The 18,809-nt window shown below is 36.5% G+C and overlaps 1 protein-coding gene across 2 annotated transcripts; it reads right to left on the bottom strand.

The window, feature by feature from the left end:
* Positions 1–418: 418 nt before the first annotated feature.
* LOC106417588 (protein transport protein SEC16A homolog) lies at positions 419–6,936 on the bottom strand. 2 transcript variants are annotated; one of them, XM_013858367.3, is made up of 13 exons: positions 5,115–6,936; positions 4,640–4,960; positions 4,428–4,544; positions 4,199–4,321; positions 3,938–4,108; positions 3,354–3,479; positions 3,129–3,263; positions 2,879–3,006; positions 2,687–2,795; positions 2,162–2,485; positions 1,868–2,020; positions 1,500–1,786; positions 419–1,167 (listed from the first exon to the last, which is right to left on the bottom strand). In XM_013858367.3, exons 1-13 carry the CDS (start codon positions 6,681–6,683, stop codon positions 681–683), a joined length of 4,050 nt encoding a protein of 1,349 aa, XP_013713821.2. In that variant the 5' UTR covers positions 6,684–6,936; the 3' UTR covers positions 419–680. The 2 variants fall into 2 exon arrangements, with proteins under 2 accessions (XP_013713821.2, XP_013713822.2); XM_013858368.3 differs by having other exon boundaries at positions 1,868–2,014.
* Positions 6,937–18,809: the final 11,873 nt, after the last annotated feature.

Raw genomic sequence — 18,809 nt, 5'->3', positions numbered from 1 at the left:
CTACAGTATTGCTGCCACTCCTATATACAGAACATGAACTAATTCCCCCACACTGGCATTCATATAAAGACAAAAGCAAAAACACACAATGTCAATCTGACGCAGGTTACACAATACATTTGGTTTAATATGTTAAACCCTACAAATTTCACGTTTTGCAGGGTTTTTTATTCCTAATACTTGTTTTCCAATATTTTATTTGGATTACTAAAACTCAAAAAAGGTTCGCACTTGATAAAAGATGCAATGATCCCACATGGTAACGGTGAAAATTATGTGCCTGCATGAATCAAGTACTCACAATTAAACAGAAACCACGGCACTGGAGCTCAATACTCTTTCACAATTCTAGAAACAGATTTGCTCTTCAGCCTATAAAAAGTCTCTATTATCAACTTGATGACACTGAAGAAGTGACTTAGCAAAAACAATCACATGGTGAACCATTTGATTAAACCCCTACTCATGAACAGAACATTAATGTGTATAATTGTACAACAACTGAAGTCTGTTAAACAAGAAAAATTAATGATTTGTAATGTAAAAAAAAAAACAATGGATACAAACTCACACATATTGCCCCTATCGTATTTTATGTATTGGGTAAACTCATGGATTAACATTTGACTGGACTACCTCTGACAGTGAGCAAAACTTTTTGATACTACAGATTCTAGCTCTTACAGTTCCACGTCTTGAAGCTCCTCTCCAAGGCTGCTGCTGCTACCGTTGAGTGGGCTTGGTTTGAGGTTTGATGGACCCGTTGGAGATGTAAACGAGCTGTTCAAACTTCCACTCCATGAAGCTGTTCTTCTGGAACCTGACGAAGGAAAATCACCGTTAAGACTCGTTCCTGATCCACTTCGTTTGATGTTATCTAGACTTGGAAATCTCTGCATTGTCATTGGAGATGGAGTCGGGGACTGGAATGAAGAGTGGCTTGGTGGTGGAGCCCCTGCAGAGGCGGCTACTTCTTTTTCTGCTGAGTACTCCTGTCTGGTTTCAGTAGCTGCAATCTCGGTTACCTGGTCGTTTGAAGACGACGCAGGTGCTGCTGGGATGAAGAAATTTGCTTTTGCAGGGATTGGTGGTTTAGCAGATTTTGCATGAGCTGACTGAAACATTGTCTTAGAGTTTCCACCGCCTGGATTAAAGAGGTCAACGTATCTGCTCCAAAAGAAAGTAAAAACGATTCAACTCTAATCATGCACGTTATCTAACAAAGGCAATATGTGATGATCCCCAGTGTCTACAGCAGCTTTTCTGACAATTTATCAGACTCAACTATGGAGTATTATAGCTAACACAACCGGAAACTACAATCAAGAAAAGTTTGTCCATTTCACACTCAAAGCTTCACCTTTAATACCGTCGTTGGCTTATATTTATTCACTCTTGAATGTCATTCTAATGAGACACTACAACTACGCTCATGATTTATGATCCAGGAAAGCCTGCACATAAGAATAATTCGAAAGCGTCACAAGTGGTTTGTTTACCTTGGGCGTCCACGAGCTGAGAATTGATTCGAGCCCTGTGAGACTGGTGGGATTCCCGCAGAATTCTCGGATGGAGTCGGGCTGCCACTGCTCCAGCTCCCACTAGGTGGAGACATCTCGTTCATCATGTCAGATCTGTTTTCATACCCCAGTGAGTTGTTTTGGTACGTGCCTACTGTTGGAGGAGGAGGCAATGCAGCTTCCTCAGCTGGGGGTTCTACACCTTTCTCCATCCATCTCTTTAGTTTTTCGTCATAGTAAAATTGATTCTCCTCACCCAGTTTTGCCTTCATTCAAAAGCATGACCCAACATTAGAATAAGTTCAAGAAAACCATCATCACGACTTAAAACATTTATTAAGGTGCACCTCTTTAGATGGCCGAGATGGTAAGACCCTCCGTACGGTGTTCTTTAGTATGCCAAAACCAAAGCTGCTAAACCGCGAACTTGTCACATTCACGGTTGGTTTCACCTGTGGCACCCCATCAGTAGCTTTGTCTTTTGAGGAGACAGGCTGATCCTATCAGAAAAAAGGCAAGTAAGCAATCGTTTTCTAAACCTGCATGCTAAGTACCAACTTACCCTCAGGATAAATCCCAAACCAGACATCAGGCAATAACAGAAAAGCAAATAAAAATAAATGATATCTAGTGATATTGACCTGTATTGGCGTCCTACCGAAATCTGGCTCTGAGACACTTCTAGAATGTACTGCCATCGTCCTTGAGTTCCCATCCAACTCACGTATTGGTTCCATTGAGGCATGTGACATCAATGATTGCATTGTATTAGCAGATTGACTATATGGTAACTTAGCAGCCTCCTGCTGTTGATGATGCTGATACTCATTTGCCTGTAAGTTTCCTGTTGTTGAATGAAGTGCAGATGGTGGCATGCCCCCAACAACACGATGTGCTGTACTATCAATAAAGTTAAGAAATTTTCCGACAATTTTTGCTGGGGAAGAATTCACAGTATACCCTCCCTGAAATAGGAATATCTGGTTATGTTGGATCATTAGAGAACAAGATGGGTCTCTTATATCCTAATTATTTCCATTTATATGGATGTCCATAAGGCTGGGTCTCTCTTTTTCACATTTTCAGCAAACAGATGTAAATCCACTGACAAAAAATCAACGGTTCCATGTAATTCTACTGGAACAGAAGTTGTTGTGGGCTTGTACCTGTTGGTGGATACGGATTCTCTCTTCCAGTGATGAGACAAACTGTTTCCATGTTTCCACTTCAGTTGATCGGCCAGTCTTGAGACACTTCGATACTGCTTGACAGTACCTGATTCAGCGACAGAACAGCAACATCAGGAAGCTAGATACAGTCTAATTATGGAAAATTTGGTGGCAAGTGAACCTTCTTACTTCTGTGCGGCCGAAAGTTTACCAACTTCAGCCAGCATGTGGGCATATATGATTTTATATGGCTGAAACGGTAACAAGATATACTGAGAGTTTCCCAGCGTCTTAGAGTATTCGTATAACTCTGTTCTCTGCCAATGTAAAGATCAACAAAAAAAAAGGAAAAAATCAAAATAAATTGAGGAACTATTAGGCTGCTTACGATATTAAAAACAGAACATCCAAGCTAACTAAAACCAAAGCAAAAAAAAACCTGTATAGCCTCCGGACTTGCATAAGTTCTAGGATATTTCCAATGATCTGCTCCGACAAGGCAGAGCCTGGCACTATCTGAGTATGGGTTAAAGTTCTTATCCGCAAGTAAATAGCAAATATGCGCTGCAATTATCTGATCCATAATAGCAATTAAAATGTCATTATAAAGTCTTCCATGAAGTTAAACAAAACAAAACAAAACAAAATGGCAGAGATAGATCACCTCGCTCCTTTCTTTCCACATGCAATCTCCAAGATGAGTAATCACAAGCTCATCATCTGTGGTTCTGTTAGCAGTTATTATACCCAAATTCTCTTCCCAGTTATCAAGCATGCTACTACTTCCAAACTGCAATTCAAAGAAACAAAGATACTATTAGCGAACTCCCAATGCAAGACAAAACTGCGTCCTTTGAAATGGAGAAGTAAACTAGTTCCCTGTGGTAGAGAAAATATCTCGTACTAGAGAGAATTCCCACCATCTATGGAGTTCCAGACTTTTAATCATGGTAAATGTTATTTAGCAATGATTTGGTGAGGATATATGGATTGATTATGTATCTTCATCACGAGAGAACTAAGGGGGTTACGATTCTGTTCATCTTTTTTTTTTTATTTTGGGGTTTGAGTATTTAGTAAGCTCTTGGACAGCAGTAGGCGGTATGCTATCTCGGATTTTCCCCAGGAACAAAAGGATTGGTTTTCATTGAACTTCTAAAATTCTGGTATCGCATCTCTAAACTTGTTCTTACTCTTCAATCTAACACATTGTCTGGACTGATAAGAAATAGATTGTTACCGTATTACCTGGGTTTGGTGCGGAGACGCACTTACGGAACCAGAAAAATCGACACAGCTTGTACTGCCATTGGAGAACACTTCAGCTGGTTGCCCCGCAACGAGCAAGCACAATGTTCGCAAAGGTGATCCAGGCACCAGCTGGCAAAGGGCCATTTGTTTCACAGTATCAGCATAGAACTGCAACAATTTACGACAAGGAACAACCAAGTCAGTCATACAACCACAACAACGGAAGGTCTAGATTTAGAGTATCCAAGGGAAAGGAACCTGATCTCCAAGCTGTGCCGCGATAACAAGCGCTAGTCCCCATAAATGGCCTTCTTGTGCACATTGCAGAGCCTCCATTTTCCTACCAAAAGCCAGAAGATTCTGCACCTCTGAAGCACTTGCCTAGGATATTTTTCCAAATGAGTCAATAAGCAAAAAAAAACAACCGACTATATTTTAGAACCCTTTCCCTCTGAAAGAGAAATATCCTAAGATGTTGAATACTCACTTGCATTTGTGATTCAGGAGGTAAATGCTGCAAGCATTGGCTTAATGGAGCATAGCCACCATTTTTCTTGGCAAATGCAAAAAGTTTTGCGACTGCTGCTTCAGCAGAATCTGTTTCCTGTTTGCAGCATAGATACAAGGATGAGAAAACTGTAACACATATAGATGTTTCCTTAAGAGGCGTACTGACAAGAGATTTCCATAACTGCTCACCTTTTGCGTTGTATCAGCCCCGAAAGGAGACCGGAGTTTCCCATAATACTGACATGATATTCTGAGCAAAGACATAAGCATTTTTAAAAGCTTCCCTCTTGAAAAGTCCATGTCAGAAGATTCACAATGTAAAATACTCTCATCAAGCCACTTATTTAAGTCTTTATTTCCAACACTTCCTCCAACCAAGGGACCTGGAAGACATCGTTGATGCAGAGAACGAAAATAACTCGAAGAGTCTTCCCCAAGACTTGAAAAAGAAGCACTCCCAGAAGTAACTTCCGCCAAGTTTAGGACAGATATAGAGCTTCCCCCAGCCCCCTTTGAATCAAACAGAAAAAGATTAGAAAGTAAGAACTAAAGTTCACTATTGAGGTTATAATAATACATTTCATATATAAAATAGTGATACTCCTACAATAGTTTGCAGAAACTTCCGAGGGTGTAAAAAACTAATGGAAACTTCATGACTAACCTGACTTCCGAATGATGAATTCTGGAGAGAGCCGTTAGTATCCTTCATAAGAATGAGCTTCCCACCAAAGCCAAAACTCACAAGTGCATGTGGTGGACGCCCATCAGGTGATCTTCCTACACTTGGGGAGAAAAGCTGATTGCTCTGATATGACTGTTGAGTATCATCTAAAGATTTCTGTCTATTATAGAAATTGTTTGAGAAACTCAGTGGTCCATGCTGCGTGACACTAGCCACATTCATATGCTGAGGGATGAAGCCTTGAGCTCCATTCTCATTTGGCTTAAACTGTTCAGCCACAGATTCCGTAATGTACAAACTATTTACTTGCTGGTTTCCTCCGAACTGTGAAAACGAGACAGAAGTTACAGACGCCTCATTATTACCTCCATTTTCTGATTGCCATGTGTTTGTAGCCTGCTGCTTGTTGTTGGCATAGTAAGACTGGTCCCAACTTCCCTGTTGGTTCTGTATAGCAAAGTCTTGCGCTTTGAATGCCTGGTTTTTACCATTAACATTATAAATATTACTCTCGGCATAGTTGTGAGACATAGATCCAAGAGAATGGACGTTCTGAACTTGCTGTTCATGAGCTTGACCAGTTCCAGTTGTTTGAGAAGCCTGGTTGTAGCTGTCCAGAGAGCGCCATTCTTGAGCAATTGTGTCATAGTACCACCCCGGATACTGTGGGTCAAAGACCATGTGTTCTGGATATCCATTTGCCACCTGTGAAACCTGGTTCCAAGTAGAGATACTCTCAGCCACTGCAGATGTTGTACTCTGACTCAGGTAAGCAACATTGGAGTTATCAGTAGAGGCAACGCTGCTTTGCCAGTTACTCGCTGAGTCTATATAGCTCTCCTGTGCATTCATGCTTGCATCATCATGGCTATCAACTTGATACCACTGGCCAGTGCTAGCATCATATTTCCATCCAGGATAGCTATTTTCCCAATCTTGACTCACTTGACCCTGATGTTGCTCAAAACCAAAACTTGCAATCTGTGTATCATTGGATACTAAGTTTGCCGCATCTACCTCCGCCTTTCCCTGTAAATTTCCTGTAGAAGATCCATCCAACTGGGTGAAGAAGTCAGAGTAAGAACCAAACCCGCCGCCATCATTGACAGATGAATCTGCACAAAAAGAGCCCCAATCAACCTCCTTAACCCCAGGGCTCCCAGATCCATCTTTAACTGTTTCAGATAACGGCTTATCCTCCGCATCCGATCTCACCACCAAATCACCACTTAACTTATTTGCATCACTGTGAACAGCTTCTTCCATAGGAAGCGATGAAGCCTCTTCCTTCCGCATCGAACTACTTGGACCCTCGTTTGCAACAAGATCGTTCCCCGGGTTTGCTGATTCATTCAACTGCACATCTCCATCACCCAGAGAGAGATTCGCAAACGCTTTGGCGGCGTCATCGGAGTCACTCCCGTCGTTGACGAATTCGAGCTCCTTGGCAGCGTGAGCTTGGCTGGGAGAATAGGAATCATCAACAAGCTTGTCGAAGAAATCCTCATCCGTTTGATCGTCCAGCAGAGACTGAGGATTTGACGCCATCAAAATTGAAAATTGGGATCACAAAAAAAACTAAACCTACACAAAATCTCCGGGAGTGATCGACGGATCTGCAAGTTTTGGCGAGAGGACCAGTTGCAGAGGAAGTAGAGTTGTAGAAGATGAAGATCAAATACAGATCTAGAATGAACAACAGTTTCTCGGTGGATTCCAAATTCCGATTAGTCTCTTCGAGATCGAAATAAGTCGTAGAGACACGATTAATGAGCCAACTTAACTTTGTTAACTCTCCAAAAAAAAAAAAACTTAGCTTTGTTCATTTTGGTAACGTAATCACCGTTGACTAGGGTACTCGAGACCCGAACCCAAACCGAACCAAGTGGGTGGCATGGATATGTTTCGGGTCGTTTTTTTTTTACTCAGCATCGACTTTCATTAATCATTATCCAATTTGTGAACACGGGATTACAACCACACAAGTTTTCAACCCGACGTACAAACGACGCAAACTAGTAACACCTAGAATCACTAAGTTGGATCCTACGCTACCTGATAAAGTCGTCATTGTAACTTTCACCACAATGAACCGAGTACAACTCATGACACGAGCTGAACCGGCTCTTAAACCTTAAATTTAGACCCCAAAACGAACATAGTAAATCACAAGAAAGCCATGACACTAGACCGGCTAACCATTCTAAACCAACTATTGAGCCCCTATTGATTTGCATTCAGTACACGTCCCAACAGATTCGACACCACCGGTGCATCCCAATCAAGCATCAAACTTTCCGGCTATCAGTATCCCACTTCTAAGCCTGAAACCGAACAAGACAGTCCGGACTGAAACGCAGACCTTGACGTCAGCAAAACGGGACACAACACTCCAAATCACAGCTAGCAGAAGTTGTGGAGACCAACCACCGGTACGACCATGGGACCGACACCGGCGCTGGGAAGAAAGTCTCCACCGCACTTGAACCGCAACAGCTTCTCCTCCAGTTGACTCCTCTGTCGTCGAAGCTCATTGCCGCACGTCATCTCTCCGAAAACCGAAAAGACAAAGCGTATGTTCACCACCTGTTACGCCACACCTCTAACCATCTCATCGCCACTAGGGAGAGTAGATCCGGTCTTGAGGAGGTGTCTCACTACATCACGCGCCGCCGTCGTGACGGTAACTCCATAGATCTGAGAAAGGGAAAATTGGATCTGTCGCTACCGTCGGTCCTAAAAGTCGACTCCCACCTCCGCCGCTCTTCCTTGGGCCTCGTCGTCACTCCACAAAAGTCAGACCAAACTCCGTCACCTTAAAGAGGTCTCCGGGAGGACTGAACAGTTCAGAGCTTCGCACATATCGGCTTGGGTTGAGTGTAGAGATGGAAGCAAAATGAAAAACGAGATTAAGGAATGAGGAGGAGAGCCTCCGACGCCGCCGAATCGACGTCGGAGCTAGGGTTGCGGCCGTCTGGTGTCTGCAAGCTTCGAGAGAGAGAGAGGAGCCACTCTCTTTTCTTTGTTAGTTTGTTTTGGTTATGTTTCGGATCTCTTAGAATGTCGGCTATGATAGGATTGGCTATTTTACCCGATACCCGACAAATCCAAACCAAAATCGCAAAATACCCAAAAAAATATTAAATTAATAGAGATTGGATATCCGAACCTAAACGGATAATATCTAAAATCGAATGGATATATGAAGATAACCGAACATACGTATACTCAACCCTGTCATTTTTTTCAAAATATTTATATCGATGTTGTACATTACCCAAAATCATACAATATACGTATTGTTACGGATAAAGTGATTTGTTATTTACTTAAAATGCATGTCAAGTTTCTTGTTTCATGCATTAACAAAAGTTGCATTTAAATTCTCAAAACCACAACTACATTAGTGTTTTTTTCTTTCAAAATTCTGTTTCTAAACCTATTAATCATTTAACCTATTAAAATTTTAAAAACCAAAGTTTAATTTATTGTAAATTTTTAAGTATAAAAACTTGAGTAGCGAGAAACCTGATTTTTTTTTTCAAATCTAAAATATCTGAATCCGATCCGAAATAACTAGGCCTGTCCAATATGGCAAAACCGAACCGAACCAAACCGAAATAGACAATATGGTTTGGTTTTGGTATATACCATATAAACCGAATAGATATGATTTTATAAAAACCGTAGGATTTGGATATGGTTAGGTTTATAACCGAATAAACCGAATAAACCGAATAAAACCGATCAAAATAAAAATATAGAAATATATACATTATATAACGCCACTGTATAACTGATATGTTAATACTTAATATGTTGTATAAGTTAATTTTCTTGTTAAATAAATAATACCATAGACTTTTTTACATTCAAAAGACCTAATTTAAAAACACTTAAACAATTAAAAAACAAAACTCACAGCGGCCGTAGGTTTTTGTTCTTTTGGAATAGTCTTCTTCTTCTAAGGTTTAACCTTTTGCTTCCTAGTTCCTAATTTATCCTATCGCCATTGAATCATTGAGTGAAGGTATTTCTTAATAATTTTCTCTGTTCTGATTTTGCATGCTTTGAGAAATTGTAAAATTAGATGGTAACATGAAATTTCTTTGGAAAAACAGAGGAGAACGAGAAGAGCTGTAAAAAACTAAGTCACTGCTCGTTTTGTTTATTTCTCTGTTTCATAATCAACTAATTTTCTCTTATACTTATTGTAGATGGAAGATTCTATGGCCAATAAGACTCAATCTGCGGGACAAAAGAGGAAGCAACCAACAGAACCTTCTACCAATGCTACTGATGCTTCGATGGCAAGACCAAGGAAGCAGTATGTGACTCGTTCTGATGCTTGGCAACATTTTACGAAATCTAAAGATGATCCAGAAAAGGTTAGCTGTAACCACTGCCCCACAGTTCTTAAGTATAAATCAAAGTCTGGTACTAGTTGTTTGTGGACACATCACAATGCATGCAGAGGATACAAAGCTGCTTCTGCTTCTGCTTCTGCTTCTGACAGTCAAACGACATTGGTTAAAAGTAGTGAATCTGGTCAGCTGGTGTCAGTTGGATTTGATCAAAAAGCTTGCCGAAAAGCAACTGCTAAGATGATTGTTTTAGATGAGTTACCATTTGCATTTGTGGAACGTCCAGGCTTTGTTCAGTTTTGTGAGGTTGCTGTCCCTAAGTTTGAGATTCCTTCACGTTCTACAATCACTAGGGATGTAGTCAAAATGTACATGGAAGAAAAAGCCTTTCTAAAGAGCTTGTTCAGTAAGAATAAGCAAAGGTTGTGTCTGACTACAGATTTGTGGACTGCTTCTACTACTAGTATAAGTTATATGGTAATCACTGCTCACTTCATCGATGAGAAATGGTGTTTAAAAAGAAAAATCATAAGTTTCAAGCCTGTCCCTGATCATAAAGGAGAGACAATTGCAGAACGTCTCAAGAGTTGTATGATGGAATGGGGAATCGAGAAGATTTTCACTATCACTGATGATAATGCTCATAGCAATGACAATGCTATCAGACACTTCAAAGAAAAGCTGAAGAATATGAGCGCTGATGCTCTGGTTTTAGGAGGAGAGTTTATGCATGTTCGCTGCTGTGCTCATATTTTGAACCTGATTGTCAAGGATGGTCTAGATGAAATCAGTAGCAGTGTGGAGGCTATTAGGAATGCAGTGAAATATCTAAGGTCTTCTGATCATCGATTTCAATCCTTTCAAATGCGGTTAGGAATAAGCAGGAATGTGACAAGAGGGAGCTTGGTTTTGGATTGCTCTACAAGGTGGAATTCTACTTACCTTATGTTAGAAGCAACTCTCAAATTCAGGTCAACGTTTGATATAATGGCCAATGAAGACAGACCATACAATGCTTATTTTCTTGAGTGGGAGAACAAAAAAAAAAGAGATGGACCACCACTAGAAGAAGATTGGGATAAAGCTAGGAGTCTCTGAGGCGGTTCAATGTCAGATAGATTCCTTCTGGCCGATGATCGGTGAGGCTATTGTAAATGGTCCCAAGAGCAAGAAAGGACAGAGGTTGGTTCCTGAACAAGCAAAGTCGCATCTACCGGTAAAAACAGTTCTGCCTCCAGCTCTTAAGGAAGATGGTAGTCTTCAATTCCCATGGGCTGCACGCATGAACCAGTCTTCTAGAAACCTTTTTCGTGCTACTGAACCAACTTATCGTCCGGACGGTACACCTCAAGTGACAATTCCCGCAAAGGTTCTTAGATTAGGACCGGAGAACAAGGAGGAATACGTTGTTGGACAGTTTCATAGGTGTTCAAATCCGCCTGGGGGTCTTATCCATGCAGTTCTGAATAGGTTATGGGGTCGGGAATGTAAGATTTCCTGCCGAAAGTTAGGAGACTCATCATATTTATTCCATATTCCTCATGAAAATACTCGTAAATGGGTTATTCAAAGAGGCGTGTGGCATGTTGATGATTGTTTACTCTTTGTGGCTCCTTGGAATCCTGTTGACTGATTTAAAACACCCGAGATATCTACCTTGCCGGTGTGGGTAACGCTTAAGAATATTCCAGATTCTTGCTTCTCTAGACTAGGAATCAGCCACATAGCATCGGGTTTGGGAGAGCCTATGCTTACACACAAGCCCCGTTTAGATCCAATCAACATGGGGGAAGCAAAAATACTAGTTGAGGTGGAGTTAGATAAACCATTCCCGAAGCTCATTGCACTTGATGACAAGCAAGGTAATATCTACTTCGTAGAAGTTGAGTACTCTTGGATTCCTAGTGCTTGTGAAAGGTGTGGAGCACTTGGACACAAGGAGAAGAGGTGCTTATTACCACCTCAGTCACAAGATTATGCTCCTATTACAAAAGAGCATCTTGTCACAAATGAAGAGATCCCAATGGTGGACATTGTTAAGTTGTTGCAAAATTCCTTCGCATCTGGTGTAGATCATCCGGAGCCAAATTCATGCTCACCCATTACCCAGCAAACACATGAGACTTTCAAAAAACCATTGGTCACTCTTCCTCCTAAGGATGCATTTGCTACTCCGGTTACACATTCGCATGAGGTACACTCGGACCCTTGCTCACAGATTAATCACACTTTACCCTTGTTAGCAGTAGAGAAATCTGCGCCAGTTCAGTCACATATTACGGAAAGCATTCCATCACATTCTATTTTTTGGGAAGACTCTGAGGCTTCTAAAATTGAGAAACCATTTGATCCTCGTTCTCCTCTCACTCTTGATCATCACAACTTCCATACGGAGGATACTCCGCCTGTATATGGGAAAGGTAATGGTTTTGATGTGGTTGGAGATTCCTCTAGTCACACCATAACTAGAGGTGGAAGGACTATAAAACCAACACAAAAGGTTCAAGATATGGGGTGGACAAGGGCTAGTGGAAGAGGTAAAAAAGGTCATCGTAGCCGAGGGAACCAAAATCACTAGTTCATGTCTTTAACTATCTTGTTTTCTAAGATTCAAATGTGAATCTTTATCTAGGGTCTCTATACCCTTTGATTTGTGTCAAACTTTATCAAACTTATGAGTGAAAACTCATACTATGTAGTTTCTTGCACTTTAATATGAAAGCCTTTTTTACAAAAAAGAAACAAATCTTGGAGCTTTTTTATGATTCAACAGTGGCATTTTCTGCTTTTAAAACAGTGACGTCTAGTTCTTGTTATAATGAAATTTGCAGCATCGAGGATTCATTCATCTCACTGGGTAATGATTCTGATCCTAAAGTGAGAGCTATGGCATTTCCGATGCAAGAAAAATTTGACAAATATTGGGATGGTTTGGAAAACTTGAACCCAATATTGATTGTTGCCACTGTCTTTGATCCCCGCTGTAAGATGGTAATTCCTACCATTTGCTTTGAAAACATGTACGGCAAAAACAGTTCGGCTGCAATTGAAATGAAGGAAAAAGTCATGCGTCTTGCCACTGTCTTTGATCCCCGCTGTAAGATGGTAATTCCTACCATTTGCTTTGAAAACATGTACGGCAAAAACAGTTCGACTGCAATTGAAATGAAGGAAAAAGTCATGCGTCTTTTACGTAAGTTATTTGATGTGTATAAGATATCCCAGAATAACCAGCGGGGTTGGCCTGGTGGTGTTGAGAGAGCTTCGGCCTCAATACGCACCCGGGTTCGAACCGCTGGCCAGACAATTGGGGTATCTAATTCCCCATAGTACCAAATGGTCCGCCTCGCACCGAGGGGTTGGCCCCTGGGGGTGGAAGTCCCTCCAGGTTAATCAAAAAAAAAAAAAAAAAATATCCCAGAACAGGAATATTGATGCATTGAATGAAAGTCAAACTGGACATGCAGCTTCTTTGGTTACTGATACAACAGTTGGTGGATCTTTGTCTAGTAGCACTCGTCGTCGCTCCACATTATTTTCCAGGTTTTATCAGCAAATGCAATCTGTGAACCAGTGTGTTGAATCAGCTAATGAGTTAAGCATATACTTGCTGGAAAAGGTTGAAGTAGAATCAGCTAATAACTTGGGTACAAGATATGACATTCTATCATGGTGGAGAGATAACACAGTGAAGTTTCCTATCTTGTCTGAAATAGCTAAGGATGTTCTTGCGATTCATGTCTCCTCTGTTTCATCTGAATCTGCTTTCAGCACTGCAGGTCGAATCTTAGACCCATATAGGAGTTCTCTTTCTCCTCCTATGGTTGAAGCCTTGATCTTGACACAAAATTGGATCCAAACTGCAGTTTTGTTCTGATAAACAAAAGAGCATCGCGCAGATGTTGCATGAACATGAGTTCATGGATTCTCTAATAGAAGGTAATTCATATTATAATTTGTAAGCATTGATTTATTATATTTACAAGCACTGAAGTTATTCACATTTTTTTTTCTTATTTGTAACTGAACAGAATTTCACGTTCAGTCAGAGGAGGCATGACTATGATGGACAATGTCACCAATTATGGGAGAATGGGAAAACTTGTTTTCATGCTTATGTTTTGCCTTTTATTATTTATTTTCATAACTTTGAGCTTTGATTTTTGGTTTTAGATTTGATTATTTTATTTATTTATTTTTTTACTCTTTGACATTCGATTATTTATAAGATGAACATCTAGGATTTTTTTTAATAAATGATAGTTTTAACAACATGACTCTTTAAAATTCATATAATATGTAACCAAATTTGGTATAAAACCGAATAAACCGAAAACCGGTAGTATAAAAACCGAATCAAACCACATTAGATATGGTTCCAATATGGTATCTAATTTTTATAAACCGAAAAACCGAAAAAACCGAACCGAAACCATACCGAAATCCGGATTGAACAGGGCTAGAAATAACCGAACCCGAACTAAAAGAACCGAACCCAACATGTAATATTATCTAAATGGGTTCTAAACCCTTGTATCGAAGTACCCGAAAATTTGAAATACCTTATCCGAACCCGAATAAGTACCCTAACGCCCAGGTCTACGCTGTGGACTGGATCATTTTTATGTTGCAAAAGTTCAACCTGCCTAATCCACTAAGTAAAAATACTCAACCCGCAGCCATGGTCCACAGAACCAGCGGATAATTTTAATTATTAAAAATAATTATTTTAATTATATTTTAATTATTTATTACTGAAAATAATATAAAATATATACTTAATTAAAAATGTTAAAACATCTTTTATTTTATATAGTATATTTTGAAGAAAATATTTAAATCAAAAAAATATCTTTTTTTTAATTTGCTGGTCCGCATGTACCCGCAATACAAATTAGGTTGATCGCATCCGTCCTGCAAAAATGATCTTGACGCGCACCACAACCGCTGCCACCCCCCCCCCTCCCCCGCAAATTCTCAAAATCAATCGACCGTCCGTGTCAGATCAAACAAGGCAGATCTGGCAGATTTAGACTCAAATTCCCATCTCTACATTTAGAGGTGTTCAATCCGGATACCGTTTCGCTTCAGTTTTTTCGGTTTTTCGGTTAGTAAAATATAACTACCATTCTAAATCCATATTTACTTTGGTTCGGTTCGGTTTATATACCGTTGGTTTTCGGTTTATTTGGTTTTATACCAAAACATAATTATTTAGTTTGAGATCATATTATGTAAATTTTAGAGTCATATTGTCATCGCAGTCATTTATTAAAAAAATATTATATTTTCAAATAAAAGAACAAAAAAAAACGCTTATACCTCCAGATGAAATAATCAAATCTAGAATTAAAATCAAGGCTCGAAATTTTGAAAATAAAAATAAAAAAACAATAGAGAAGTATGAAAGAAAAGTTTTTCCACTCTTCCATATTTAGTGTTCATCAAAGTCATGCTTCTTCGAGTGAAACTCTGTTCGTTTATAAATAAGAAAAAAGTTGTGAAGAATTTTTTCTAGTTATTATTCATCAAATTTATAACCTTCACTTCAAGTTCAATTTAATCAATGCTAAAAGAGAACAAAATAATTAAAAGAAGAAGACTAAGAAAATAAGAAGTCTCAGTTGCGATGAATTGTTATTTAATTATATTTTAAATGTTTTTCAAATTAGGATTCTTTATTACTATAAAAATATGGTAATAATTATTAACAAAATAATAACTTATATAACAAATAGATTTTCATGTAACGTTATAAAATATGTACATATTTACATGTTTCTACTTTTGATCGGTTTTGTTCGGTTTATTCGGTTTAATCAGTTATAAACCAAACCATATCCAAATCCTACGACATCCGTTCAGTTTATATGGTATATACCAAAACCACACCATATTGTCTATTTCGGTTCAGTTCGGTTTGGTACAGTTCGGTTTTACCATATTGGACAGGGCTATCTACATTAGAATTTAGTTTCAGATAAATCTTAAAATCGAATATGGATCCAAACTTAACCGAAGTACACACATAAAATATGTCATATGATATATATTATAGTAAGTGATTATTTTGTGCTTATGCATCGACACAAATATTTATAAAATGAATATATTATAACAATTGATTAATATTTTATTATACTTTTAAACCATTTTATTTTTATATGTATTAAAATCATATTATTTTAATTAGAAATGCGATTTTAGCTATATAATATTTAGTGTCACAAAAAAAGCTATATAATATTTAGGCGGTTTGAGTTTCACTTGGGTATATTGAATTTCATCTACGTCTCCGGATTTAACTATAATCATTTTGTTTCAAAAGAATAAATTTTGGATTAATTTTATTATTTGCATTATTTTGGTTGTTGTCTTAGGTATATAAATATAATTTATAAAGATTATGCATAATTTAATATATTATTCTAATAATGAAATAGAAAAAAAAAGAAACCCAAGTGTTTGATTTAAAATTACATAAATGATTAGGACTATATTATTTTGAAGCCTCTGGTCATATATAAATTTTACACACAAAAAAAACTAAACTGTAACAATTGATAAATATTTTTTTCTTTTTTAATATGTTTTGAGTCATTCCTTAATATATAGGTATAAAATAAATAAATATTATCATAAAAATAATATGTTGTTATTTTAGTTAGTTCTTTGATTTTAGATATATGAAATTTTGTGAGAATATTGAGTTGCATATATTTTTTCTAATTCAAATTAATGTATAATTATTTTGATTTTAATTAAGTCAAATTGAACTAAGTCTTTTATCACACTAATTCAGTTCTTCATTAGATGTAAGTATATTTCATAATATTTTTAATAATTTTATATATAGTGGTTATTTGCTAAAAATATTAGAAAAAATAAAGCGATGAACAAGAGAAATAGAAAGTTACATAAATATATAACTGATAAATTTTGAAAGTTTATGAACGTATAACAATATTTACAATAGTTAAAATATTTTATAAAATTTAAGTAATTTTATATCTTAGATTTATTAAAAGGTAAATTAGAAATTATATTAAATAATCTAAAACATGAGAATTCATATTTGTTTGGGTGTTTTGCTTATGGTATATTAGGTTCCAACACATAAAGAAATAAAATAAAATTTAAAAACAAACTAAATATTTAGCAAAGAATGTTTTTAATAATCTCTTTTTTATTATTTGAGGAACATTATTAACAATTAACCTTATCTCTATGTGTGATTAACCAAAATGCCATTACTTATGTGTCATCATGAGAATCATTCTCACAACCTTTATTAAATAATCCTTCATTGCCTAGACTAATTACATGTAATGGCATTATTTATTATTTGGATCCTTTCATACAATATACAATATGATTCTTTATTGCATTACTAAAAACCAATTGATAGTTGTAAATAATATATGAATTGTGATTACATTACTAAAATTATGGTGTCCACTGACGGTTATTAACAATACACTTAGACAACTACGAAGGTTGTCTTTCCCAAATGTGGTGTGGCATAATATTAGTGTATTTTTCGATGTGTATACTGCATTATTTTACAAATTCGTAGTATAATATTTGTGGATTCTTCGATATATATGTTGTATTATTTTATAGAAGTTAGCATACATTTAGTGTATTTGTCTTAGCTATTATATCATGGCTATATAACAAATTTCGATAGCTAAGACAAAAATCCATATTTTTATAATATATTGTTAATAATCATGTTCTTGAGTGATTGTAAAATACATTCAAGAAAGAATTCTATATTAAATTGTTTGCAATCCCTTAACTTATGCAACAAGTCATTTTTATTACAAAATTAACATAAATGCTGACAGACATCAATTTGGAAATTTATATAATTCTTTCTGGTTAAGTTTAAAGTCAAATATCATGTTCTTTACGATTCATAAATGATACATGACATTTTTTAGGGACACGATTCATAATTATGTTCTACTATAAACATTGGTATGTGCCTTTAATTTTGATTAATTTGTTTTGTATTTGATGGGATACGTGACATTTATTTTGGGATTGAGCAATAGAAACTCGATTATATTGTAAAATCAAAATATCGTATGTAAAAATTTTAAACGCAATCTCGAGTGATTGTAAAATACATTCAAAAAGGAATGACATATTAAATTTTTTTCAATCCTTTAACTTTTGCAACAAGATTTTTTTATTACGAAATTAACATAAATGACATATTAAAGGAATGACATATTAAATTAACATAAATGCTGACAGACATCAATTTGGAAATTTATATAATTCTTTCCGGTTAAGTTTAAAGTCAAATATCATGTTCTTTACGATTCATAAATAATACATGACATTTTTTAGGGACACGATTCATAATTATGTTCTACTATAAACATTGGTATGTGCCATTAATTTTGATTAATTTTTTTTGTATTTGATGGGATACGTGACATTTATTTTGGGATTGAGCAATAGAAACTCGATTATATTATAAAATCAAAATATCGTATGTAAAAATTTTAAACGCAATCTCGAGTGATTGTAAAATACATTCAAAAATGAATGACATATTAAATTTCTTTCAATCCTTTAACTTTTGCAAAAAGATTTTTTTTATTACGAAATTAACATAAATGGTGATAGACATTAAATATGGAAATTTATATAATTCTTTCCGGTTAAGGTTAAAGTCAAATATCATTTTTAATATGGACTTTTTTTATTTTGGCTCCTTTCAAAAATCCATATTTTTATAATATATTGTTAATAATCATGTTCTTGAGTGATTGTAAAATACATTCAAACACGAATTCCATAATAAATTGTTTGCAATCCCTTAACTTTTGCAGCAAGATTTTTTTATTACAAAATTAACTTAAATGCTGACAGACATTAATTTGGAATTTTATATAATTCTTTCTAGTTAAGTTTAAAGTCAAATATCATGTTCTTTACAATTCATAAATGATACATGACATTTTTTAGGGACACGATTCATAATTATGTTCTACTATAAACATTGGTACGTGACATTAATTTTGATTAATTGTTTTCGTATTTTATGGGATACGTGACATTTATTTTGGGATTGAGCAATAGAAACTCGATTATATTGTAAAATCAAAATGTCGTGTATAAAAAATTTAAACGCAATCTCGAGTGATTGTAAAATACATTAAAAAAGGAATGACATGTTAAATTTCTTTCAATCCTTTAACTTTTGCAACAAGATTTTTTTATTACGAAATTAACATAAATGGTGATAGACATTAAATATGAAAATTTATATAATTCTTTCCGGTTAAGGTTA

This window comes from Brassica napus, chromosome C9, assembly GCF_020379485.1.
Source record: "Brassica napus cultivar Da-Ae chromosome C9, Da-Ae, whole genome shotgun sequence".
In the NCBI taxonomy this organism is placed as follows: domain Eukaryota; kingdom Viridiplantae; phylum Streptophyta; class Magnoliopsida; order Brassicales; family Brassicaceae; genus Brassica; species Brassica napus.
This window is presented reverse-complemented; position numbering and strand designations above follow the sequence as displayed.